Raw genomic sequence first — 25521 nt, forward strand, 5'->3', positions numbered from 1 at the left:
TTCCTTTCTTCAGCCCCCACCCCATAAATGTAAAATAACCAGAGGGCAATTGGTAGTAAATTAAATCTTTGCAGTGTCCTGAGAGGAGGTTTCCTTGCTAGCAGGAAGAAGTCTGCTGGGCTTCAGATGTTTTGTTATCTGGGTTTGGGCTTGTTTTTTGGCGCTTTTTTTTTTTTTTTACTAGAAAATAGGAAACTCTGGCATACTGCTGTGACACACCTATTAAAGGGACACACAGATCCCAGCCTGTGTCTGGATAGGAAAGGAAACCATAATTAAACAAGTGGGATGTTAATTTGTGAGTGTAGTCAGCTGTTGAGAGGAGCCAAGGAGAAACTCCATGCCAACTGAGGTTACAAAGTTCTAGGAACAATGTGATTTTCTCCTGGTACAACTTATCTACAGGGCAGCAGGTTCCATGAAAGTCCAAACCTCCTAAAATATCCCCTGGGGTAGCGCTGGCATGGAGCATCCTGGGTTTTCCTCAAGACAAGATGGGCTGCAGTTGGAAAGAGGAGGAGGGAGGGAGCATCCCCAGCTGCCCTACCTGGGAAATGCACCTGCTCTTCAGAGACACTGTGGGGCATCTCTGGTGGGGAGCACAGGTGGGTCACATCCTGTGATGTGCCATCAGCCCACACAGCCCTGACCCACTTTGTGCCAGGCAGGAGTAGAGGAGGGTGGCAGCTTGTGCCCGTGCTGGAGGATCAGGCAGAGCTTCCCTCTGTGCCCGCGCTGGAGGGTCAGGCAGAGCTTCCCTCTGTGCCCGTGCTGGAGGATCAGGCAGAGCTTCCCTCTGTGCCCATGCTGGGGGCATCAGGCAGAGCTTCCCTCTGTGCCCGTGCTGGAGGATCAGGCAGAGCTTCCCTCTGTGCCCGTGCTGGAGGATCAGGCAGAGCTTCCCTCTGTGACTGTGCTGAGGATCAGGCAGAGCTTCCCTCTGTGACTGTGCTGAGGATCAGGCAGAGCTTCTCTCTGTGCCCCTGCCCGGGCAGCCTGGGGGCCAAAGCCCTATCCCGGGCCTGAGGTTGGTCAGTCACACCTCTCTGGAGAAGTGTTGGGTTTCCCTCACCCAGCTGGACCCCCAAGGCTGTGCTGGTGGGGTTTGTGCTGGAGGCTCCTGCCAGAGCAGCTCCTCAGGGGCTGGTCCTTGGAGCACCATGGAGGTGTTGCTGCTGCTGCCTGGCCCTCAGGGGCTGCTGAAGCTGAGAGCCTACCAGAGCCTTGTAAGCCCCAGCTCTTCCAGCCTGGGAGGCCATTCCTCAGGGAATCATCACCTCTTGTGTCTTTGCATTCTTGGTGGTGCCCCAGCAGCTACTTCCACAGGATCTCTCTTGTTCCTGCTGGTAATGCACTGGGCAGTTTGTGCAGAGACCTGGCAGTGGTGCTGCAGTGTCCCATCACAGTACAGATGCAGGAAAGCAAGCCTCTAGCTGGAAATGATCCTAGAAATGCCCCTCTCTGCTCACAAAGAGACATGGAAGGCATACCCATAATGCAGAACGACATTTTATTCAGCAAACAGTCACTGCACTGAGGCTTTGCTCAGATACAAAAGTCTTTAGGGACAGCTGGAGCTCGCTTGGTTGATCCCAAGATTACAGATGCAAACTTACTTATGGATGGGGAGTGGACTTGCCCTGAGGCTTTGTGTCTCAGCATTGGTGCTCCACCATTTGTCAGGCTGACCTTCAGCACGAGCTGCATCCTGTCTTTGACAGGTGGGACCTGCCAATGTAGATTGTGAGGATTTAAAATAAAAATTCTGGTTGTTATCTGAGAATATTGTTCAGCTGAAGTACTTGGTTTATTTACTGCAAGTCCCTCCTTCCTGATCCAGACCTCTCCTGGCTTGGTTACCTGGCAGTGACCACCAAGATCTTCCTGGGAGGAATCTGTGCAGGTGCAGTGTGGGGAAGGTGGTGGACTTCTAAAAAAATTCCAGCTTTTGGGGGTGCTGTGCAGCCTGGGGAGAACAACCAGGTACAGTGGGTCAGAAGGTGGATGAAAGAGGCAAGGCAACCTCATGGAATATCTCGAGTGATTTTCCTCAGACTTGTTTTAAACCCTTCAAAGTCAAATCTCAAACTTAGGGGGTTTCTTCTCCCTAATTAAATTAACAGGCCATATGGTGTTTACTGTGAGCGCCTGCAATATGGAAGGAGCTACCTCCTGGATCACTTTCTTTTTTCAAAAGCTGCTGCTTTACCTGATGTCACTGTTCTGAAATGTTCTTTTCAGCAGCAGGCATGAGGGGTTATTTCTGCCACCTCAGTGCTGTTGGTGTCACCTTCTGATCTCAGGGTTGAGCTCTGCCATAACCTGTTTCTGCAGCTTTCTTTGTTTTTTTTCTTGGCTTTTGTTAGGTCATTTTGCTGCTCACTGTGGAGTGTATATAAGTCAGAGGTTTTTTCATGCTTTTTCACATGCAGGTGATGATTCTTGTTCTTGGAGCTGAGGAGAATAGAAAACAACTTAGGGTGGGTTTTTTGGGAGGTGCTGGTGTTTTCTTTTAACAACTGCTACAATTTTTTTTCATTGAAGGTAACATGACCATCTCAAGAATATGTCAAACTGCAAGTTTTGTAGAGTTTGGTTCTTTATTAATGGGCTGGTTTTAAAGAACTTACTTTGCATGTGCTGCTTTTATCTTTGCATGAGATGTGGAGGAGGAAGTGAAGACCTTGAGGAAGAAAAATCACTGGGTTTTTATAAGATCCTTGCAGTTAGCTGAATAGGAAATAGGGTAAGAATCTCTAAACTTGCAGAAGTCAAGGAATGGAAAGTCTCAGATTTGTCTCTCTGTTTTGAGCTGCCCTCACTCATTTAATAGGATTTTTTTGGTAATCATCACTTGTGTGCAAGTGCACTTGCTGTGAGCTCACCCTGCATCTCTCCAGTGGTGTAACTTCACCTTTCTCTGCGATTTTTAACTTGTTGGTGCATCTTTTCCATAGGGGCTGGGTGACCCTTCATCTCCAGCCAGTCTCAGCTTGTTGTGGGGTGTCTGAGCTCCCGGGAACAGATCCATTTGTGGCTGCTGAAAACACCCTGCCACATTAGCATATTCCTGCAACGTATGCTCCAAGGGTGTTTCTTTGCAGAGAAGCCTCTCTAAAGATAGCATCGTGAAGTTCTGTGTTGTCAACCAGGGACACTTGATCTAAAAAACAACATTTGATACACAGACAAGGTTTGCAAGTGCCATCTGGATTCTGGGAGATGAGCTAGGTTGTCTCTGTTTTGCATACACTCACCAGGAAAAAAAAACAAGTGTGTGCAGGCGGATGAATTCTTCAGAAGCACCTGAGCAGAACTGTTTAGTCCACATGGGTGTCCTCAGTGACATGGGACACCTGTGTAATGCCATACCACTGGGTATCATGTTCCTCAGGACCTTCTTAGGGTGCTGGAAATAACTCTGTACTTCAGTGATACATTATTGAAACCCAGGTGGGATCAATTGAAATTCTCTCACACCAGTAGTATTTTAATCTCCTCTCCAGCATACTGCAAGGCAGAACCTGCAAATGATGCAAAGCCCTGCAGAAATGGGCATCTTTTTAGGGAGGTGGGGATGCAGGGAACGCAGATGTCTTTGTCTGGCTTCAGTTCTGCCTGGTGGAGAGGCTGTCCTCAAACCCATGCCAGCGCTGAGAGGAACCTGAGCACCATGAAAACCTACAGCAGCCCTAAAGGGCTGGACAGCAAACTCCCTGTCCACATCTTCCCAGGGACATGTAGCTCATAGAATGTATTTTCCTTCAGGGCCTATTTCTTGACTTTCTAGTTATCCTCTCATATGCAAATCTAATTTGCCTAATGGGCTGGTGAGTGTAATTGAAAGGCAGCCTGCACTTACACGATAGTGAAAAGTCTCACCTGTGCCCAGGCACAGATGGGGCTCTGCCTCACTGCTGCATCATTAGAGGAAATTTATAGGCACAGTGGCACAGGCTTTGCTGTGACCAGGGAAGGAAAATGGCAGTTCAGAACAAACTTGGGGGTTTGCTGGGTTGTTTTGTGCCCTGGTCTCGCAGTTTTGGAAATTGAGCTTTTTGGGGTTTTGTCTTTCCCCTGTGCTGCTGTTGATGGGGAGCAGGTTCATGCAGGTTACTGTTAACTACCTGAGGACAGCCCTAAGAATGATGAATTGAGAAGTCTTGTCTGTGCTGTGTGATGGGTTGAAAGCGAGTGCAGCAGCAGCTGAGCCAGCCTTCCCTCTCCAATCCCTGTGCATCACTGCATCTCCAGAGGTTATCTATGGAAATATTCCACCTCTGCTGCCCACAAGAGGGAGGGGAAGGAGGCACACAGAAACAGTCACTGCTGTGCCTCTATCTCTGCTGGGATCATTCCCTGAACAGACCAAGAAGTTGTGGGTCCCCATCCCTGGCAGTGTTCATGTTCCAGTTGGACAGGGCTTGGAGTAACCTGGTCTGGTGGAAGGTATTCAGGGGTTTGGAACAGAGTGATCTTCAAGGTCCCTTCCAACCCAAACCATTCCATGATTCTAAACAGTGGATTTGATGGTTCTCCTGTCCATCCTGCTCTCTCTGTGCCTGGACTCTGCAGGAGATGCTGGTTTAGGGGGCTCCAGGTGTGTAAGGACCCCTCTACATCATCAGGCCCCTACATCCTCCAAAACACACCCCTAAGTGTCTTCCTCCTGTGCTTCCAGCTCCAGGGAATGGTGGAAATTTCCCACAGGCTGCTCAGGCTTGGGGCACAGAGGAAGAGCCATTTGTGTAGTGGTGTGAGAATTGATTTTAAGAGGCAGAATTGTCATCTTGGCAGGGCTCCTGTGTGTGCCAGTGATGGCAGGGACTATTAGCTGGGCAGCACTGAATGCACTTAGCGCCCAAGTGAATGAAGAGCTCTCCACAGAGCCAGGGAGCTGGGGAGTCATTAGTGAGGCTTGGCTACCTCAGCAGGGCATGAGAGGGGTGTTGGTGTGGGCAGCAGTGCCAGGGCTGCCTGGGAAAGCAGCCTGGCTGTGGAGCAAGGGACGCTGCTGGTCACACCAGCTCAGGGTGGGTCATCCCAGAGCATGTGGCACAGGGTTGTGTCCAGACAGCTCTGGAACACCTCCAGTGAAGAGATATTTGCCCTCCCTCAGCATTTCCACACAGTAAAGAAGTTTTTCATGTTCAGGTGTAACTTCCTGGGTATCAGTTCCTGCCCATTCCTCTTGTCCCCACAGAGCAGAGTCTGTCCCTGCTGTGACCCTTCCCTGCAGACACTGACAAAGGGATAGGGTCCCCTCTGGCACTTGTAAATAGTGAGGATGAAAAAGATTTTCCAAATTTTTCCCAAGTTCCTCCTTGATTTCTTGGACAACTTGCCCAGTTTTGGATAAAACCTGATGGAGCTTTAGCCCTGGCTGGCAGTGATGAGCTCCTGCTCTTCAGCCTCCATCTGGAGAAGGGAGTCTGTGTTAGTCTGCTTTATATTTGGAAATGGTATGACTTCAGAGACCCAAGGGGGATGTTTTTCTGTATCCTTCCTTGATTGCTTCATTTTGGGTTTGTGGTAGAACTTGGTTAGTGGTTTGTTTTGCACTGGATTTGGTTTCTGTTTTGTTTTTGCTAAAATGACCATTGTTTTCATCTAAACTGGCCCATCTGACTATGAGTTTCTGGATTGCTTCCTTCTCCAGATGGTCAGGATTTGTACCTGGTCTGTGCTTAACAAACAGGTTTGTTGTTAGTTGTGTTGTTTTTTCTTTTTTTTTTCCCCAAGTTTAATATAGGCTTTTTTAATAGCTTTGGGTGTCCTTGGTATTATTTGTGCCTCTCTGTGGTCATGTTGGTTGTTATGGATTAAATGTGGTTTTCTGCCTTGATCTCACTTCTTTCAGAAGTGACCTTGCTCTTTTTTTTAATTGCTGTTATTTGCAGTTATTGGTCGTGGTGCTTGAGCTGCTAGCCCTGGAAGGCAGAGATTTTGTGTCTGCCTGGAAGGCAGAGATTTTTTTATCCCAGTTTGTGCTTTACTGTGGTGCTTGAGCTGCTAGCACTGCTGCTTTGTGTCTGCCTGGAAGGCAGAGATTTTTTTATCCCAGTTTGTGCTTTACTCATTTGGAGTACTCTCTACTCACTGGATACCCCTACTCTTAAACCCCAGAGCTGCTGTTCTTGTTGTCATTAGCCCAGATCTCTGTGCTCAGTGATATTCATGATGCTCTAAGAAATCCAGATTTGCTCAGTACTGGTTGTTTTCTGAGGTCGGTGCTGATTTTAAGATTCGTTTATAGTGTTGGAGACCAAACCATCAAGGAGCAGTGTTTGGACTATGGAGGACAGCAAGAGGGATGTCTTCTTAAATGGTTTTGAAGCTTGACTTTAAACTCCTCCTGTATGTCTTTAGTAATCAGGTTTAAAGCCCCCAAATCTTGAATCGCTGGGTGATTTTAAGGTGGGTTTGAATTCATCCTTTTATTTTGAAAGATTTAATGATTTTTCAGGCCGTCCCCCTTTTTCCTTGTGTTGCTTGAACTCCCGAGGTGCTCCAGGCTGTCTCTGCCCTGCTGTGCAGATCCCTGGGTGTGTCAGTGTGGCTTGGGGACCTGTCCAGGTCATGGATAGTGCCTGTGTTGTACCCAGTGAGGCAGGATCACTGTGGATCTCAGGGATCCTGGGGAAAGAACATGTTGGCACAGACAAGGTTGTCTCTCCTGAAGGAGCTGCTGTGGCTGAAGGATTTCTGTGTTCTCTGATGACAAAAAACTTGAGTAAACCTTGCTGCCCTCATAACAGTCTGTGGGGGCTTTTGTACAGACCATGCACATCCCTGTAGGAACTTGTCCTGCTTGTGACCAAACTTATTCCCAGCAGCTAACTGGGAGCAGAGGCAGGATCTGAAGTGCCAGGAGCTGTGGGATTGGGATCTGAGCTCAGCTGGCACTGTGATAAGGGCTATCACACCATCCCTCAGCTGCCTGGGGTTAAAAATGCAGGATTCAGCCTGCAGGGAGCAGAGCAGGGCTGTGGTGGGAAGCCTTCAGCAAAGGGGCTCACTGTGCTGACCCAGAAACAGCATCCTTCTCAGCATCTCCTAAATTTCTTATGGAATTGGCCAGAAAACGTCCTCCTTTTCCACAGCTTTTCCTACTGAAACTGAGAGCTGGGACATAAACCACCAGGCAGTGAAAAAGGAGGCTCGCTGCCCTGGTGACCATCACTTTTGGGATGAACCAGACTCGGAGCGCAGAAGCTGCAGGATTCCCTTGGGAAGGGGTTGTCCTGGGGCAGCCATGGGAATGCCAGCCCTGCAGTGCTCCCCTGGATCTCCTGGAGCAGCTCTGCAGGGAGCAGGGCACTGCTGCAGGGTGGGAGCTGTGGCCATGGGCTCCTGCTGGGCTCTGCTCTGTGCACATTGCCCTCTCCTCAGCTCTTTTGGTAAAGTCATGAAGCGAGGAGGCTCAGGGTCCTAAATGGAGTTTGTGGGGTGGTAGTGGGATGAATTTGTGCCTTAAATCTCTTACGATGGATTTTTAAACCACAAATGCTGCTCGGACACCTCTAACCGCAGCATCTGTGTGAGAGGTGCTTGTGCAGGAGAAGTTGCAGAGCAGCCAGAACCCCCTGGGAATGTTCCCCTTGGAGGAGAGAACCCTAAAACCCTCCCTGAGGCTCCTCCAGAGCCGTTCCTGAGCAGCCCAGGAAGGGCTGCAGTGGTGGTGGCCCGTGCTGGATCCTCCTTGGGGAGCTGTGGGCTCCCTGTGCAGTTCCCTGGGTCACTCCTCGGAGCCTGCTCCAGCAGCTCTGCTTTTCCCAAGCCTGTTTAAATCAGTGGATGCATTCCCATTGACTGTTTGGAGCTGCAGAGAGCCCCTTGGAGCTAATTAGTAATTAGAGGATGCCAATTAACCACGGTTCCCCAGGCTCTGCTGCTTTGCTGGTACTGCTGGGTCGGAGAAGGAGGGAACAAAATGGAGCCCAGTGCAAATGTGTTTCATCTGGAGAGCAGGAGAAGGGTGGAGCTGCTTGTTAAATGGCCAGCAATCCAAGTTTTAAAAGGATTTATGAGGGCTAGATAAAATCATGTCCTAAAGGCTGTCTCGAAGCCTCTGTTAAGGTGGAAAATGCTTTCTAAACTTAGAGCTTGTTTCACCGTGTTTCCCCTCTTTTGGACCTCCCAAAATTTTACAGGTACAAAAGTTCCAGCTTTATTTACTCCATGGTGTTTAGCCTAGGCAGAATGAAAAGCAGATTTGCACTCACAAAATTACAGTGCTCAGTTGTTCTTCTGTATAACCTGTGGATTATATGCTTGCCCACCTTCGGAAATGTGGCAGAATTTAAGGAATGCTCCTAAGGGAAACAGGTTTTTACTGCCATTGCCAGGGAAGACTTGGTCATTCAACCATGAGATTCCCACTTGTTGGATCACTTTTTACTCTCTGGTGCAAACTTGGTGTTCCCTGGACCCCAGAGGGGTGAATCCGTGGCCTTGATGCTCTGGGCAGGGAGCAATTTCAGACCTTTTAGGAGTGTAACCCCTTAAAGCCAACCTTAAAACTAATTTTTCTATCCAAAAATAGCTGAGATGGTAAAAGTGCTGCTTTTATTTTATTTTTTTTTTAATACAAGCATAATGAACTCAATTCTTGCTTTCAATTTACACAACATTTACAATAAGCAAAACCCGAGCTCTCTTTTGCCCTGACATCTCATTTCCCCACGTGTAGAAGCGCCACAAAATAATCATTAAATAAAAAATCCCAATCTTTGCTAGCAGGCTGTTGCTCCAAGCCTTTCTCCATGGTATCCCTTCTGTACATGTTGTGTCTGGGCTCCACCAGCCTCGGGAGCCGTTAATCTTCCTGGTGTTTTCTTCCCTGAGGCAAATGAGACACAGATGTTCCCATCTGGAAACGTTGCTCCCGCCACCGTTGTTCCGCTCAGAGTCAGAGGCTTTGGAGAGCAGTGCAGCAGGCTGAGACTTTTAAGAAGTAATTTTTTGCCATGATTGTGATAATTGCCTGTTTGATATCTGTAACTGCTTTCATTTTTCATTCCGAGTGCTTTAGCCCAAGGAGTAAATAGTGCGGAGGAGGAAATATTGCTTAATATTGTTATGGGAGTGGGTGATTTAAAAAAAAATAGTCTTGATTCTGTAATGTTAAATAGAACAAGGAATTCATGAAAAATTACCAAAATACTTAGTGGTATCTAAGCAAATTAGTTAGTGAGCAACTCTGGCTTTGCTGAATGAGTGTCCTGTCCCAGGTTATAACCCAGCCAAAGGGGTGGTTTGGGCAGGCTCTGTCACTCCCCCCAAGCCCCAAAGTGCTTCCTATCCTAAAACTTCAGTGCAGGCCTTGATTTCCAGGAATGTGTTCTCCTGGGCTATGTTCCAGGAGTGTATGCCTCCCTCTGGGGTGGCTGTCTCTGCTGAGGGCAGAGCAATCAGCTGGTGAGGGTGAGGAGGGTTCCATGCCCCAGGGCACCTCGGGCTCCCTGGCAGAGCTCACAGCATCCCTTTGACACAGTGATGAGCAAAAGCTGCTGCCAGGGACATCAAGGGATGAACTTGGGTCCCCAAAATTTACTTGTAGGGATGCTAGTGGTGTGGGAAGGGAATGGCAGTGGTGGTGGCTAGGGCAGCTACAGCTCCTGGGTGGAGATGGCTGTCAGGGTAACTAATCCCTGCCTCCTTCATGGAAAGAGAGCAGGAGAGTGGGGATTACCACAACAGAGTGGTTCGTGCTCTTCTAGAAGCGAGATGAGTTTGGGGGCTTGATGTGCACCAGCTGTGGGGCATGTTGGATGTGATAGTTTGTGGGGTGAATCCCACATGCAGGGTTTGGTCCGTGGCCCCAGAGGAAGGCAGGAGTGCCCTGCAGGCGTTTTGTGCTGCTGGGTCTGACACAGCCATGGCACAGGCAGAGCTGGAGCTGCCGCCGCCTTGTCTGCCTGGGAACTGCCCGAAACCCAACCTGTGCTACTGCTGAGTTCCTAGAGCCAGGCACATTAATAGGATTTTATAAAAATCACTGAAGGGCAAGACGGATAAAGATCTGCAGTCTGCCTTCAGGAATAAATTATTAATCTTATTTCCCTTATTAACTGCTTTCTGGACTGCTTGTGAACGATAACATACTTTGCTCTTTCAAGTTCTTCTATCTGAGTTTCGCATTGAATTGAGATTTAAAGTGAAACAGCTGTGTGTGGGAGAGGACTAGATGGCAATGGAGATACACGCGTTTATTTTTGATTTATAAAATGCCTATCCCAGGCTCAGCAGCTCCCTCCTGTGTGATGCAAGGCTCTCCTGAGAGGTGCCGAGCCCTCTCCACTCCCACAGCATCTTACAGCTCAGGAGCTGGGATGTGCCATAAACCCGAGCTAATCGGGGTAAAAATAGCTGATCACATGGAGTGGAGGAAATATCTGTACAGGGCCATGAGTTACCCACTGGCACTGCTGCTGTAGTAGCATCTTGGCCAACTGCATGCATGGAGGGAGGAGGATGGACAGGGACCTCGTGTGACCAGCCCTTGCTGGTGACCTGGTTATGGCACACGCTCGTGTCCCCCAGTGCTGGTTGTAAATCACCTTTTGTTGACTCAAGCAAAGAAAGACCTCTAGAAACCACCCCACAAGCAAATAAATGTCAATATTTGTAGAGAGAAGTCATCTTGACTACAGACCTCCCAGGGTCTCACTCTCCTCCAAATTGGGACAGACCCAACCATCCTTTTTTTCTGAAAGCTGCTGTATTGGCTGCCTTGTTCCTGATGCTTATCTTCAGTCTTCCCCCTCCATCACTTTTTGATGCAGCAATGCTGCAAAAAGATAAAATATTACTTTTCCCTTGACGATGTGATTGGAGTTTGAGCTTGGGGGAAACTGGAAGCAGGTGAGGGAGGGAATTGCGGTGGAGAAGCAGTAAATGGCATCTTCTGGAAGCCTGAGTAATGATGCTCTTGCTTTGCATGTAGATCACCTCTCATCTGCATGCCTTGGAGAACTGCAAAGGTGCTCTACAGATGGCTTAGAGCCATCAAGGGGAGGGAGAGGCAACCTTGGAGAGGAGGAAAGATGTTAATAAAATTTAAATGTAATTCTTCCCATTTCTCAGTTCCTAAATGTGAAAAATATTAGCTTGGTGGAGACTGAAAACAGATGGTGAGCAGTTGGAGCAGATAAGCATGTTATTCAAAATAAACATTCGCCAAAGCTGGGGAGGTGGCGAACCATATTTCATTTCACCCTATTTACATTATCAGGTCAGGTTACACTGATGCTGCTCTCGTCTGCATTCAGATGATCAACAGGGACCCTGTGACGAGCCAACTGCAGCACATCCTCCTCGCTGGGACCTCAGGGCTGCATGGCTGGGCTGGGCCATTCCCTGGCCTGCCTGCAGCACAGACATGGAGCTGCTTGCAGGGTTGTAGCACAGTTTGGGTCAGAGGGGGCTGTTCCAGGTCTGTCCCTCCGTTTCCCTCTGTCCAGTGACCTCTATCCATTTAGCCAAGTTTGGCATTGCTTTATATAAAACCAGGGACTCTGATCCGTGTAAATGGTGGGGGAAGTTCCAAGGACTGTTTGTAGGAAGGGCTCATTTTGCTGACTTGTGGGTGATCTATAATTCGTGCCTCTAGCCTGAGTGCTCCCCTGAGGTGGCAGGGCGAGTGGAAGGAGAGGTGGGGCCGCTCTCCCTTGCTTTGAGGGGTGTTTTGGGATGGGCTGGATCCCCTTTGGGATGTCTCTTTGTCCACTGGATCTGGAATAGTTTCAGACCTGGCTTGTGGGTGACCAAAGAATTTCTCCTGCTGGACCTGACCTTGGCTGTTGTTACTGGGACAGTTCTCCTGTCCCTTGCTCTCGAGAGGCAGGTATGAATTTGGGGCTTTTAACTTTTTGGGGTGAGGAGAGGCTTTTTAGGTTATGAATATGTTCTGCCTGTTCCAGATGAAAGTTGAAAACATCTGCTTTGATTAAACAACTTCTTTCTGTCTGAAATCATTGCATGCTTTCCCTCCTGAAACTGAATCACTGGACAAAACCTTGTACACAGCCTTTTCTCAAAAAACACCTTTGTTAATTTACAGGTTTGCAATGTAACCACTTAGTGATAAAAGCTTGGTTGACTAGATCTGATTTTGAGCCTGTTCTGTGTCCTGCATCTGCCAAAGGGAAAAGCAAACCCTTACCTGGGCATGGCTGCTGGTGTTGTGGGGCTGTCTCATGTTTCATGTAGTTTTCTCTTATTTCTTCCAAGATATTTCATGGTTTGACTTCTACAGAAAGCTGGAGAACTTGAGTCTGGCACATGGGTTGGTGAGACACAGTTCTGACTCTTTGCAGCTTATTTACAAATGACAGCTCCAAAATCACTCCACTGTTCATCCTTCCTCCTTAACTCTCATGCCTGGAATCAAGGGGAAATCCTACCTGTGCATCAGGAATGGCTTGAAGATACCACTCAGGGAGGTGGCTGGATTAAATAGTGCCCATGCAGACACTGCAGTGTAAATTCATATAAAGCATCTCCATTTTCTGCTCTGTAGCAGTGGCTCTTCCTCTCTTCCCTTGGTCTCAGCAAATCCATGGCTCTGCCAGGGAATCCAGATCAAGGCTTTCCCTTGAGCAGAGTGGAGCACCTCCTGGTACTGCCTGGAATTATATTTTGAACTTTGGGAAAAGGATGAGGAGGAGGCCATTTGTGTCTGTCTGCCTCATTGTCACTCTTCTCCAGTTCCTAATCTTGCTTTTTTGGGGAAGGTAGCATCCAGTTCTCCTCATGAACTGTTTTTACTTCTTTTTCATCACTTAGTTTATTCTCTAATTGCCAGAAGAATTCCAGGATTAATTTAAATTCCAGTGTAGTTGAGATACTCCCTAACTTGTTGCTGTTTTTCATTTTTTCTCTTCTGCCTTTTCCCTTTTTCCAAGCCCACAGGCACGAAGAGATTAATAAAGCAGTTTCTTTATACAGTTTATAGTACAAGTAAATGCTGAGGTTACCTGTCACAGCAACACTCTTTATGTTAAACACCATAGGTGGACGACTTCTTTAAAGAAAATAAATAGGATGAGATCTGTCTGGAGCTGGTGTTGGAACTGGCCCCTCTGAAATGTGCTGTGAGGGCTCGGAATGCAGGAGTGACACCTCTCTGAGCATCACTTGAGACCCCAGAGTTTTTTTGGCATCTTGTCCCATTGCCTCACTTAGCTCTTTCTCCTCTCCAGAAAGAAAAAATCATCAGCTGCATTTAATCCTGACATATGTTCCTTTTTAATTTGTTACGCCAGGATGGTAACTGGAGCAGCGAAGGAAATCTGGTGCGCACCGACAGCCAGAGCGGAGCCAGATGAGCACAGGGCCTTGCAGCGGGTCAGGGAGGGAGGGAGGGCTCCAGGTGTACTCAGCTCTGGGGCTTTCTGTCTCTTGCACACCTGGGCTCCTTAAATGGGGCACAGGAATATCTAGGGCCTGAGCACAGGCTGCTCTGTGCTGCAGCTGCCCGTGCCCAGCCGAGAGCTGTGAAATGCACCACTGCTGGAGGAGATGGAATTCCTGCATGGAGCCAGGACTAAATCAGCATCTCGTTAGGTTTTGTTTTCTCGGAGTCCTCTTCCCGTGGGGAATTCCAGTGTGTCTGAGGCTGGGAAGGCAGCTCTCCCACCCGGTGTCCACGTCACTGCCACCTCTGTCCCTGGTCACCTTGGGCAGGTCCTGGTGCAGAGCTGAGCACGTGTCACTGCAAAGTTTGGGCATCTGGCAGCTTGACAGCCAAAGTGCTGTGCCATGAATATGTCTGGCCTGCTCCTGCAGGCACTGCTTGAGAAGTAACACAGCACTTGTGTTTCTGATCCAGGTAAGGTTTGGAAGGAGGAGTTTTTGAAGGAGAACAGTGCAATGTTTCTAGTTTGGGCAGGCATCTTGCTCTGGTGCTTGCAGCATTCATTGACAACAATTATTCTTGTTAGAGTATCATCCAAAGTCTGTGATGGCATTTGACTCTTTAGGTGACACAGCTGAGTGACTTGCACAGGTTTTGAGGAGCATCTCTGCATCCTGCCTGTGCAAATGGAGGCAGCACTGAAAAGCTGCTCTTGGTGAGCCAATAAATATTTTTGAGTGGTGGAAGTGAAAGAATGAGATCAGGAAGGCAGCCTTTCTCCAGGGAGCAGCTCACTGGCTCAGTTTTAGCCCCAGGTCATCTCAGGGCTGACTCAAGCCCTTGGTCACAGCCTGGTTTGCTCAGATGATTCTCATTAAATGGACATGTTTAGGCTAAAAAAGGAGAGCTTCAGAAAGATGGTTTTTATCTGCATTTATAGATGCCCCAGGTCATTAGCAGGAAGCTTTTAAATTTATCAATCCTGTTTGCTTCTTGTCTGTTGGAGTGGGCTTGGAAAGGAAGGTGTTGGCTTCTTGTGGGCTTCAGTTTTGGTGTCTGACACAGTAGCTGGTTTTAATTTGGGATTATAAATTCCATGCAAAATTTATCTCCCTTCCTGTAAATTAACCAAATTAGTTATGCTTTCTTAATGTGCCCTAGGAACATTTTAGGAAGGAATAGGAGAAAAGTTAAGGATGCTCTGCAGAGCATGGCAATACCAGATTGGCCATGTGCACCTGGAAAAGGGGTTTCATGGGAAGAGGGAGAAGAGGAGGAGGCAAGTGGGTGACAGTGGGTCCCTGGATGGTCATTGGCAGCTGACACCGAGTGCTGGAGAGGCACAATTAGTGCTGTTTTGATTGAATAATTTGGGTCATTTAGCAATGTGTCCCTTCCTTGCCTGAGTGAGGGAACTCAGACTTTTTGTGGTAGAAATACCCCTAACGTTGTGTACAAAATTTCACTGTTTTGCTGCATTGATTTAGAAAGGAAAGAAAGTCATGGAGTTTTCCCTGCTCTTGCTGATAAGCTCACCTGCTGGAATAGGTGCTACATGTATAAATGATGTCATGTTCCTACAACAATGCATGGTTATTCATCTGAATATCATATTCATGCATGGGAATGACAGGGAGGGTCTGCACATCAGGGTTCAATTGTATGGAAGCTGGGCCACATGTACAGTAATTTGCAATATGGGATTAATGTAGTTATTATAAGTTAAAATTAATAGTAGTTTCCCATGGCTTCAATATCTCCCCACTTCATGAAAGCAAAGCCTAGAATTCTCCCCTTTCCTTGAAAGCAGGTTTAGATAAATGAAGACACAAATGTTCTGGCATGTGGGTTTTGCAGCAATTCCAACCCGAGTTATTCCACCTGTACTGACAGGGCAGGAAAACATGGGTTTTCAGTGTGTATCATCCCTGCTTCCCCTTCCTGCAAACAGCAGAAAGAAATGCTGGGAATAACAAAGTTCATTTATTACCTCGCTGGCATTCCCCGTGACTTGCCATAAGGAAAATAAATGAGGCAGCTCGGTGGCAGAGCAGGTGCTGGGGCTGACAGAGCAGATCCCAGGCAGCAGCACGAGGGCTCAGGTGCCAGTTTGTGTTTTCTCTGCTCTCAAAAGCAGCATTTTTGTTGTTGGGAGTCGAGAAGTAGCAGGTTTGGGTTGTATTTCAGTGCACAGTTTTGCCACCTATTCAGCACTCTATGGGAATGCAGCATTTAATCCTTTGCCTGGGCTCAAAAGCTGAGTTTCTTGCAGCTGACAGATATTGGTAAGAGCTGTGGATAACAAATTAGGTGGTAATGGTCCTATGCCCAGCTTGCATCACTGGAGAGCTGGAAATTGGGTTGAGCTCCCTCACAGCCTGAGCTGGGGTGCAGCTGGACAGGCTGGAGACCTGGCCGTGTTCCTGGGTGGGACAAGCTGCTCACATCTCGTTAGTGAGTTAATTGAGCCAGGGAGAGGCAGCTTGAAGAGCAAGGAGTGGGGTCCATCATCACAGATGGATGATTTCTTTGGGCTCATGGACACTGGAGATGCTGGCAGTGCAATACAGAGCACCCCAGGACTGGGACTGGCTCCCACAGGAGCTGTGCTTTGGAGATCCTTAGGCTTTGTCTGCTGAGCTGTCTGCATTTTAAAAACCAAAAATACCCCAGAACACCCCTCTCAAAAAACCACTATTACATTAGGAGATTTCTTCCTTTTTCTCTTGTGAAGCTGATCCAGCCTCTGGAGCTGGGAGTGTGCTCACACTGTTCCCCTGAGCTGGGACATCCCTCAGGTCTGCAAAGGAAGCTGCAGTTTGAGCTGGTGACAGATTAGACACCAGAGGCTGCACACAGGAGTGGGGCTGATACCAGCTGATATCAGCTCATCTCTACAACCCCAGCCCCATTCCAGTCACTTCTGGCACGGCCCAAATCCAGGTCACTGCTTGCATGGCTCCCAGAGGTTGTGATTCCTCTGCAAAGGCTCAGCGAGGTGTGTATCACAGAGATCTTAAACAGGGGCAAAGCAAATCAACAGAAACACTTTGAACAGCATCTTTGGGCATGAGGGGTGAGGAGGTGGAGTCAGGAGGCTGGGATGGCAAGCACAGACACTGCAGACATGACCCCTGGTGCCTGTCCCCAGCTCGGGGCCCTCCAGAGCAGCGTGGGAGCCTTGCATGACTTCCCCCAGCTCTTATCTTCACCCTTGCAACTGTTCCCGGCGTGCTGGGCGGGGAAATGCGTGTCAGTGACTGTCACTAAGCCTTGCCACCTTCTCTTGGTACAGTTGCTGGTGAGAAGAGGGTGCCAGTGATGCCCGGCTCGCCCGTGGAAGTGAAGATACAGTCCAGGTCCTCTCCTCCCAACATGCCGCCGCTGCCCCCCGTCAACGCCGGCGGCCCCCGGCCCGTGTCCTTCACTCCGACTGCACGTAAGCCCAGCATTGCTGCTTGTTCTGGACCAGCTCTAGCCAGCAGGGAAGGCTCTGCTCGTTGAACTCACTGGGATGTCCCAGCCATCAGCCAGGGCACGGCGGGTGATGCTGCCTGGCTGTGCGGGAGGGGGGACCGGGGCTTTCCTGCAGTTCTCTAGTGCATGCAGGACATAAAACAGGCTGTGTAATCCCCCTTTGCCCCCCTGCCTGTTCCTGCCTTGCTCCTGCTGCTGCCTTGAGTCTTTCTCTTGCAGGTGCAGCCTTGATTTCCACCATAAACTCCTTAAGAAATTGAATCTTTTATCAGGTCAGCTTCAAGCGAGCCAAGAGCTGGGCTTTCCTCTTTATCTTTTGGAGGAGTTAATTCCCACTCTGCTGTATCTCACTTTGCAGGCAGCATTCCTGCAGCTGAGATTAGAAAGTTTTTCATTTTTTTAATTTCCCAGCCTTGAAAATTCCTTGCTGTCCATCCAGTTTCTCTTTTTTCCATCTTCTCTTTATAATCTTCCCTATTAAGCCACAGTCAGTCCTGATCCTGCTCAGCTGTAGCACAGCCTTGCACCCACTTCTTCTGGCTGAGTGTTGCTCAAAGGTGACTCCATGGATGGAAAGGACCTTCAGCCTTTTCTTGCAGCCTAAAAAGGGTGGTTTTTTTTCCTTCTTTAGCCAACATTTAAGCCATTTAATGTCTTTTTTAAAGCATTGTTCCGGAGCAAAGCTGCTTTACTTTGTTGGGCATAGAGTTATCTGACCCCCACACATGGCATGTACATATTTTCCATGCTCTCCTCTCCCCTTTTCCCTGCACAGAGTGTTCCCTAGCTGGTTCTGCGTTGCTGTGCTGTCCATGACAGTGTCTGGGCTATCTCAGAGTTCCATGCTGGCACTGGGATTCGGAGATTTCCAGCCCAGCCTCCTGGAGGACACACTGTGATGTGCTGGCAGCAGCACTAATCACTGGGTTATCCCACCAGACACATTGTCCCCATCTTTATGTGCTCAGGCGTTTTTAATGGCTCTCCTTTTGCTCAGGCAGAAGAAGACCATTAGCAAAGTGACAGAAATTAATTTTTCCAATGAGGATGCTTGGCACACTGTTAAGGGCCAAGAAGCCTGAATCTGCTGATTGCAGATGACTTAATTGCCTCTTTCCAAGACACATGAGAGATGTGACCTGTGGTGAAGTTCATTCTTGCTTTTTCATTTCTCAGTTGGACCAGAGGGTCTTGGTCACTCAGTGGGGGTGTGACCTGCCATGCCTTGGTGAGGTGGAGCATTTGGAACAAAGCCATGCCTGCCTGTGGATCACTGACACAGAGTTGGAGAAGCAGCAAAACCTTTGGCTATGTAGGACCTAAGGCAGAATTTAAGAGTAGCCTTAGTTGGTGACTTTGTTCCCAGGAGTTTTATCATGCTGCTGTCCCCAGAGCAGCAATCCCAGTGGCTGTGGTACGCCGCCTCGCTCGCTGCAGTGCTGTGCTCTCACCTGGAAGTCGAGGTGCCAGCCCTGCTGTGTGGTCTGTGGTGGAGCAGCTCCTGGTGATGTGCAGGATCAGATAAGTGCCAGCTGCCCTGTGGTGGTGCCGTTGGCAGAGGGTCAGGAGGGCTGAGCCCAGAAACGCAGAGCGCGGTTACGGGGCCGTGTCTAACGGCATCCCCCGTCCCCCTGCATCCTCTGCTCCCTCCTTGGCAGCCTCTCCCGAGGGTCTCCCACAGCCCCTGGGGTGTCTCACAGCCCCTCTTTCTCCTGAGGTATAAATAGAGCCCATTGCTGTCCCCAGGCTTTCATCTGAAAGAATAAGAGGAAGTGAAATAGAGAAGGGGGAAAGTGCCTCGGTTGTGGCTGCTGGAGAGCACAGAGCTGCACAGCCTTTGCTGTTTGAGAGGAGCTTCTCTTGGCAGCTTCACCCTATTTGTTACCCTTTTGTAGTGAAATAAAGGCCTTTATGAGTAATTACCAGAAAGGCCTTGCCTTTCACACAGCTCTGGTGTACTCTGTGGAGCTGTACCTGTGGGAACACACTGACATCCCCGTGGCTTTGCTGCTTTGGGAGTGTGTGTGAAAAACAGGAGTTTTTCAGGTTGCTTTGCTTCATAACAAAAGGCATGAGCTCACATTGCCTTTGTACCTCCATTCCCTCAGTGCTGGCCTTCACCTTCATCTCTTCATCTGTCTGTGAGGGCTGTCACCCCTTGGTTAGCAGGAACCACCTTTGTTGGTCTCTGTAGCCTTATCTTTCCTTGCATCTTAACTGACTCTGGTTAAGTTCCCTCCTGTGCTCACCACGAAGGTCCAGGTGTGTGGAGCCTTTCCAGCCTCCAACCCTGGCATGCCCCAGAGTGGTTTAACTGTTCAAGTACCTCCTGTCTTCTCTGAAAAACCCATCTTGGGTTCATCAGGATTTGGTATGATCCTTGTGAAGCTGCAGCAGAAATTTTGGCATCTTTTCTCACAAGTTTCTGCTCCTTTCACAGGCAAGGGGCAGCTCTGCCAGGTGGTTTCAGGGCTGCTCTGAACACCATCACTTGAAATTATTTTTATACCTTGTGCCCCCCTTGTCAGCACTTAAAACCATAAGGGATTCAGGGCTGGGTGTTTAAGGATAAACCCCGTGGATCAGCTATGACTATTTCCAATGATGTGCTTTTCACTCTGAAATTCTGGGTTTATACCAAGCTGGGGCCCCAGTGCACAGCTGCTCATCAGACAGGGCTCGACATTGCACAACCACAGCATGGGGATGTCAACAATTTATCCTAATCCCTTGCCGAGTTCCCAAACTTCCAGCCCTTCAGTCTGTTTCGACATGCTCACCACTTACAGGAGGCAAAATTGCAGATGGGACCAGGTTGGAAAAAACAACTGTGTTTGTGAAACTCCCTGTAAATCCCCAGGGAGGGATGGCAGGCGCAGGGCAGGCTCTGCCAGCCCTCCTCAGGCGAGGTGGAGCCACCTGAGCTGCCCCTCAGCAGCAGCAGCAGCAGCCTCCTGGCTGCAGGATGGATCCACTTCAGCACCAGAGCACAGGGATGTGCCTGCCTGCTGCTCAGCATGGCTTCTGTCTCCCCTTTGCAGTGCCCAACGGAATAAACCATTCGCCCCCGACGCTGAACGGGGCCCCATCCCCACCCCAGAGGTTCAGCAACGGCCCTTCCTCATCCTCCTCCTCGTCACTGACCAACCAGCAGCTCCCAGCCACGTGTGGGGCCCGGCAGCTCAGCAAGCTGAAGCGTTTCCTCACCACCCTGCAGCAGTTTGGGAATGACATCTCACCGGAGATCGGGGAGAAGGTCCGGACCCTCGTGCTGGCACTCGTGGTAAGTCCTGCTCCATCCCAGGCTGCCTGGCTTTTCCCAGCTCCTGGCACACAGTGCTGTCTGGTTGCATCTTTGCTCAGCAAGACTCTTCTGTTTGTGCTTCCTGGGAAAATGAATGATTAGTTTTTCTTTGCTGTGTTTCAAAAAGCTGTTGGTCCGGTGGCTGAGGCACGAGATTGGTGCAGCTGAACTTAAGGAAAGCTGGAAGGAATTGGACAAAGTTTTTCTGTAAATCATGGAATCACAGAATGGTTTGATTTGGGACCTTAAAGATCATCTCATTCCTAACCCCTGCCATGACAACACCCTTCAAACCCAAATGAGCAGGCCTTGCTGTAGAATTGTATCCAGTGTTTGCATTTATACAGAATAACTGGGAGAAATGCTGTCCAGTGCATTAGACATGATACTGCACTTGCCTTACAAAGGCATGAAGTGACAGCACAAGAGGGAATGGCTTTAAACTGAAAAAGAGGAGGTTTGGATTGCATATTAGGAAGAAATTCTTCCCTGTGAGGGTGGGGAGGCCCTGGCACAGGGTGCCCAGAGCAGCTGTGGCTGCCCCTGGATCCCTGGAAGTGCCCAAGGCCAGGCTGGACAGGGCTGGGAGCACCTGGGGCAGTGGAAGATGTCCCTGTCTATGGCAGGGGTGGAATGAGATGCCTTTAAGGATGTTTCCAACCCAAACCATTCTGTGACCTTGGACTGAGGCCCTGGAGCCCTGGGCAGCTGTGGTTCTGTGGGGCACCCAGTGGGGCTCCTGCACTGATCTCTGTTTTTTGGCATACTTTCTTTTGAGGCTCAGGAGGCCCTGTAGACTGCAGCAGCCTGGAGCATTTCTGCTTCCAAGGCAAAGCTCAGTCTGTCCATGTCCTCTGGGTCACTCCCAGGGCTTAAGCACTGGATGTGAAATGCTGCTGCATTTATTTAGCATATTTAATTCCATGGATGTAGGGCAGTACCTCAGCCTACCCTTTTGGGCAGGGAAGGAGAAGCTCTCCAGGTCCCTTTGGCTGTTGTTCTCACCCCTGATTGTGCTTGTTGCTGCAGGGGTGAGTTTTGTATGTGCAGATTATCAAATGCTGCTGTCCCAGGGATTCCCCAGCCTGAGTGCCCTGGGGGAGGCAGGGCTGGACTGGGGGGACCAGAGGGAACAGAAGGCTGCTGAGCCTCCATGGATGGGTTAGATGAGAACTGAAGGGGAGGAAGGTGCGCAGTTCTGAGCAGCTGGGATCAAAGTCTGACTCTCCACAGCCTGTCCCAGCATGCAGCAGATGCCAGCTGGGTCCTGCTGCCCTGGAGTCAGCCTCTGCCTCCCACTCTGGAGCTCTGGAGCGGGGGCTGCTGAGCCCAGGCAGTTCCCACCCCTCTCCTCGTGCAGCAGTCCTGCTCTGCTGGCCTGAGCCTGGCTGGCTGCATCCAGCAGGATCCAATGCAAACACTGTCAGTCCTGGAGCAGCAGATGCTGTCTCCCTCCCAGTTCTGTTCATTTGGAGCCATTTCCCACATGTCTAAAAATAAGAACAAATTTTCATTTCATTTCTTAATTTCTTTTCTCAGAACTCAACGGTGACAATCGAGGAATTTCACTGCAAGCTGCAAGAGGCGACCAACTTCCCCCTGCGGCCGTTTGTGATCCCCTTCCTGAAGGTGACAGGGAGCTGCTGGGGTTTGCTGCCCCTCCATGTGCCTGCCTGTGCCTCTTGGCACTGTGACATTGCTGGGAGAGCTCTCCTTGCAAGCACCACAGCAGTTCTGCTGGAGCCCAGGACAGACAGAGCGTAGTGCTGGCCATGTGGGACTGGCTGGCGTTGTGCTGTGTGCCACATATGTCTGCTTGTGTGCTGGAGATAAAGGAGGCAAACCAAGCTCCATGTGGCAGCTTCTGAGCCTATAATCTTATTTGCAAATGTTCAGATCTAGAATGTTTGAAGTGCTGGCACAGGGAGTCTGTCTGGGATGGTTGAATCAGAGAATCACAGGATGGTTTGGGTTGGAAGGGACCTTAAAGCTCATCTCATTCCAGCCTCCTGCCATGGGCAGGGACACCTTCCACTAGACCTGGCTGCTCCAAGCCCTGTCCAACTTTGCCTTGAGCACTTCCAGGGATGGGGATTCCACAACATCTCTGGGTAACTAGATGCTGGAAGCACACAGTGCTTCCTAACACTTTAGGTTAGGAATTTTAGGTCCACCAATATCAGGCTCCTTGGAAAATACAGGTAAATCTGACAGTGCAGACACCAGGAGCTGGGGGATCCTGAGTGGGGGTCATGGGTCACAGGTGTTACTGCTCTGAGCTAGTAATGAAAACCAAACCTTTTGGAACAGCTGGAAACCCCTGCCCTGCTGTAATCCAGCCCTGTGCTTGTTTTGCAGGCCAACCTGCCTCTGCTGCAGCGGGAGCTGCTGCACTGTGCCCGCGCTGCCAAGCAAACGCCCTCCCAGTACCTGGCACAGCACGAGCACATCCTGCTCAACACCAACACCACGTCTCCTGCTGACTCCTCCGAGCTGCTCATCGAGGTCAATGGCAATGGCAAAAGGCACAGTCCAGACAGGTGAAACACAGCTTTTGTCACTCTGCTCAGTTGTTGAAGTCGTGATTTTTGTTTTATCTTTGCTGCTGGCAAAGCTTTAAGCGGCATTCAGGATCTTATCACTGCCAACAACAATTGTGGCTGTTCTAAGACTCCACTGACTGCTCCTACTGCACTATGAATTCAGGTTGGGTTCCTCTTTCAGGCAGGGTGTGTCCCAGAGGCATATTTGGGTAGCACTGAAAAGCCTGAGCCAGAGAGCTGAGCAGTTTCCCACCCCCAAGGCAATGAGCGGAGGCATTGGCAGGGCTGGGAAGGATGCGCTTCATTTTCACCACGTTTTATTCCAAGATAAAAGTTGTTATGCAATTATGTGGAGCATGTCTCAAATTTATAAAAACTGTGAAATTTTAATTTGGTCATGCTCAGAGAGATGAATCACAACACTCAGGCATCCTGAACCCTTTTCTTTGACGGGGTCGCTTTGTGCATTGCCTCACAAATTGAGCGCATTTGTTTGAGCTCTCTGCATTTACCCCGTGGTAGAATCCTTGCTGCCCAAACCCTGCTGATTCCAAATCTGCATCTTTCTGAGTACATGTATGGGATGCTAAGGAATGGCTGTCTTTACTGGTGTGCTTGCAGGAGGGAAGACAGCAGCTTTGAGAGGGAGCAGCTGCCAACAGAGCCTCCAGCCAAGAGGGTTTGCACCATCAGCCCCGCGCCTCGGCACAGCCCTGCCCTCACCATCCCCCTGATGAACCCCAGCGGGCAGTTCCACCCCACCCCACCTCCCCTCCAGCACTACACCTTGGAAGATATTGCCACCTCCCACCTCTACAGGGACCCCAGCAAGATGTTGGAGCACAGAGAGATCCGGGACAGGCACGGCGGGCTTGGTGAGAGCCTGGAGGGTTCCTGGTTGAGCTTTGGTGTTGATCTCTGCTTGGCCACTTGCACCCAAAGATGGTTGATGCTGGGCGTGTCCTCACAGCTGAGTCTTTGCAGGGAGTTCAGAGGAAACAGCTCCCCATGGGAAGTTAAAAACAGGAGGATTGAGCGTTTGTATTTCTCTGTATGAAGGCTGGAGTCACCGAGGGTGAGGAGGAAGGACTTGGTGTGTGAGTTGAGTGTAGCCAACCCAGCAGGCAGGAAGAGAGGGCAGGGAAATAGAAATTAACTTTTCCAAGATCTCCCTAAGCAGGAGAGTAGAGATTGACCCCCTGCCCTGTTTCTCCAAGGGATGTGTGGGAGGTGCATGATGTTTTTCCAGCACAACAGCCTGAATCACAGGCTCTGAGCTGCTGTGGGTTTATAACAGGAGAGCCAGCTCCACAAGCAGGTCAGAGCTGGAGAAACAAATGGATTGTAGCACTTCCCAGAAAGTGGAGCAGACAGGGATAAAAAAGCACCAGCACGGAATTACCCCTGCAGAGCTGCCACCTGGAGATGTTTTAAAATCCCAGCTATGTGGAGCTGGAAATAGAGCTCTTTATTCTTGCTTTGGGGCTACTTCTCTCTCCAGTGGTCCATCTCATCCCTCTGTGGCTGTGTTTTGTTGCAGGGTTGAATGGAGGCTACCAGGACGAGCTGGTGGATCACCGCCTGACAGAGAGGGAGTGGGCGGATGAGTGGAAGCATCTCGATCACGTAAGGAGCTGCAGGGGCTGTGGGAAGCTCTGTGGGAAGCAGCAACCCAGTGTTCCACCTGCTCCACTTGGTGATTTCCTTGTTGATACCATATCCAGCCTCTCCTGGTGGCTGGTGGAGGAACAAGCCACCACAAGCAGGTGGATGGTGGGGAGGGCTCAGAGGAGCTGTAGCACTTTCCTGGCAGGTTTCCTCTGCCCGTGGTCAGTGGAAACTAAAATTGGTGTGGTTTAAGTGTCTGGAGCTGGGGAGCTTCTGCTGCAGAACATGGCCAGGGGCTGCCATGGCTGGCTGAGCAACCAAACTCAGCTTTATCCCACTGGGGCTCTGGAGCCCACACAACTGTGAAGATGCACTGAGTGCAGTCAGGATATGGACTTACAAAATGAGTGTAAACCTATCATTACTCTATTTTAGGACTTTTTTTTCCCTGAGGTGCCAGCCTTTTATGGACCAAAAAAGGCACCAACAGCAAGGCCTGGTACTTCTGGCAGATTTTATGCTGAGCTTTTTCCTTCTGAGCAAGGCAGCTCCTCCAGGCACTTCACAGCTGTTACCATCAAAGAGATGGGATTAAAATTCAGCTTTGATCATAAATGCAGAGAGACCTCACGGTTTAAAGCTAATGGTTTTTTTGAAGTGGATGGTGTTGGGGTGGAGCAAAGGCCCTGTAGCTGAATATTTGGAGTTGGACTGTGACTCTGGAGCACTGACACCAGGATTGCAACTGTCCTGGTTCAGGGCAAATTTGGGAGACCCTAATCCTGTGGGGAGTGGCGGGGCGCTCACTTTTAGGAGTACAGCCTTTTGTGGTGACCCTGCCTAGTGCCGTATCCTTGAGCACAGCACCATCCCAAACCCAGGAAACCACCCCGTTCTGGTCTCACCTGCCTGGCATGGTCCCCCCAGGGTGAAACCCACGATGACTGCGACCCTTTCCCCCGCAGGCCCTGAACTGCATCATGGAGATGGTGGAGAAGACGCGGCGCTCCATGGCGGTGCTGCGCCGCTGCCAGGAGGCCGACAGGGAGGAGCTCAACTACTGGAAGCGGCGCTGCTCCGAGACGGCCGAGCTGCGCAAGGCGGGCACCGAGCTGCTGAGCCGCCAGCACAGCCCCGCCAGCGCCGACTCCGCGGGCAGCGGTGAGCGGGCAGGGAGGGAGGGACCCCCTGCCACTCCTGGGATGGTTTGGTTAAGCACTGCTGTGGAT

The 25521-nt window shown here is 49.9% G+C and overlaps 1 protein-coding gene across 5 annotated transcripts in view; it reads left to right on the forward strand.

Annotated features, from left to right (window-relative positions):
- Nucleotides 1-25521, forward strand: part of CBFA2T2 (CBFA2/RUNX1 partner transcriptional co-repressor 2) — a 59146-nt gene that overhangs the window by 25741 nt on the left and 7884 nt on the right. For all 5 annotated transcript variants that reach the window (XM_039728137.1, XM_039728139.1, XM_039728138.1 and 2 more), the window contains exons 2-8: nt 16656-16799; nt 19879-20120; nt 21681-21770; nt 22500-22681; nt 23306-23559; nt 24225-24310; nt 25258-25453. In XM_039728137.1, the coding sequence (XP_039584071.1) occupies nt 16656-16799; nt 19879-20120; nt 21681-21770; nt 22500-22681; nt 23306-23559; nt 24225-24310; nt 25258-25453 (1194 nt within the window). The remainder of the gene's footprint in view (nt 1-16655; nt 16800-19878; nt 20121-21680; nt 21771-22499; nt 22682-23305; nt 23560-24224; nt 24311-25257; nt 25454-25521) is intronic.

Source organism: Passer montanus, unplaced genomic scaffold (assembly GCF_014805655.1).
Source record: "Passer montanus isolate IOZ18808 unplaced genomic scaffold, ASM1480565v1 scaffold64, whole genome shotgun sequence".
Taxonomy (NCBI): Eukaryota; Metazoa; Chordata; class Aves; order Passeriformes; family Passeridae; genus Passer; species Passer montanus.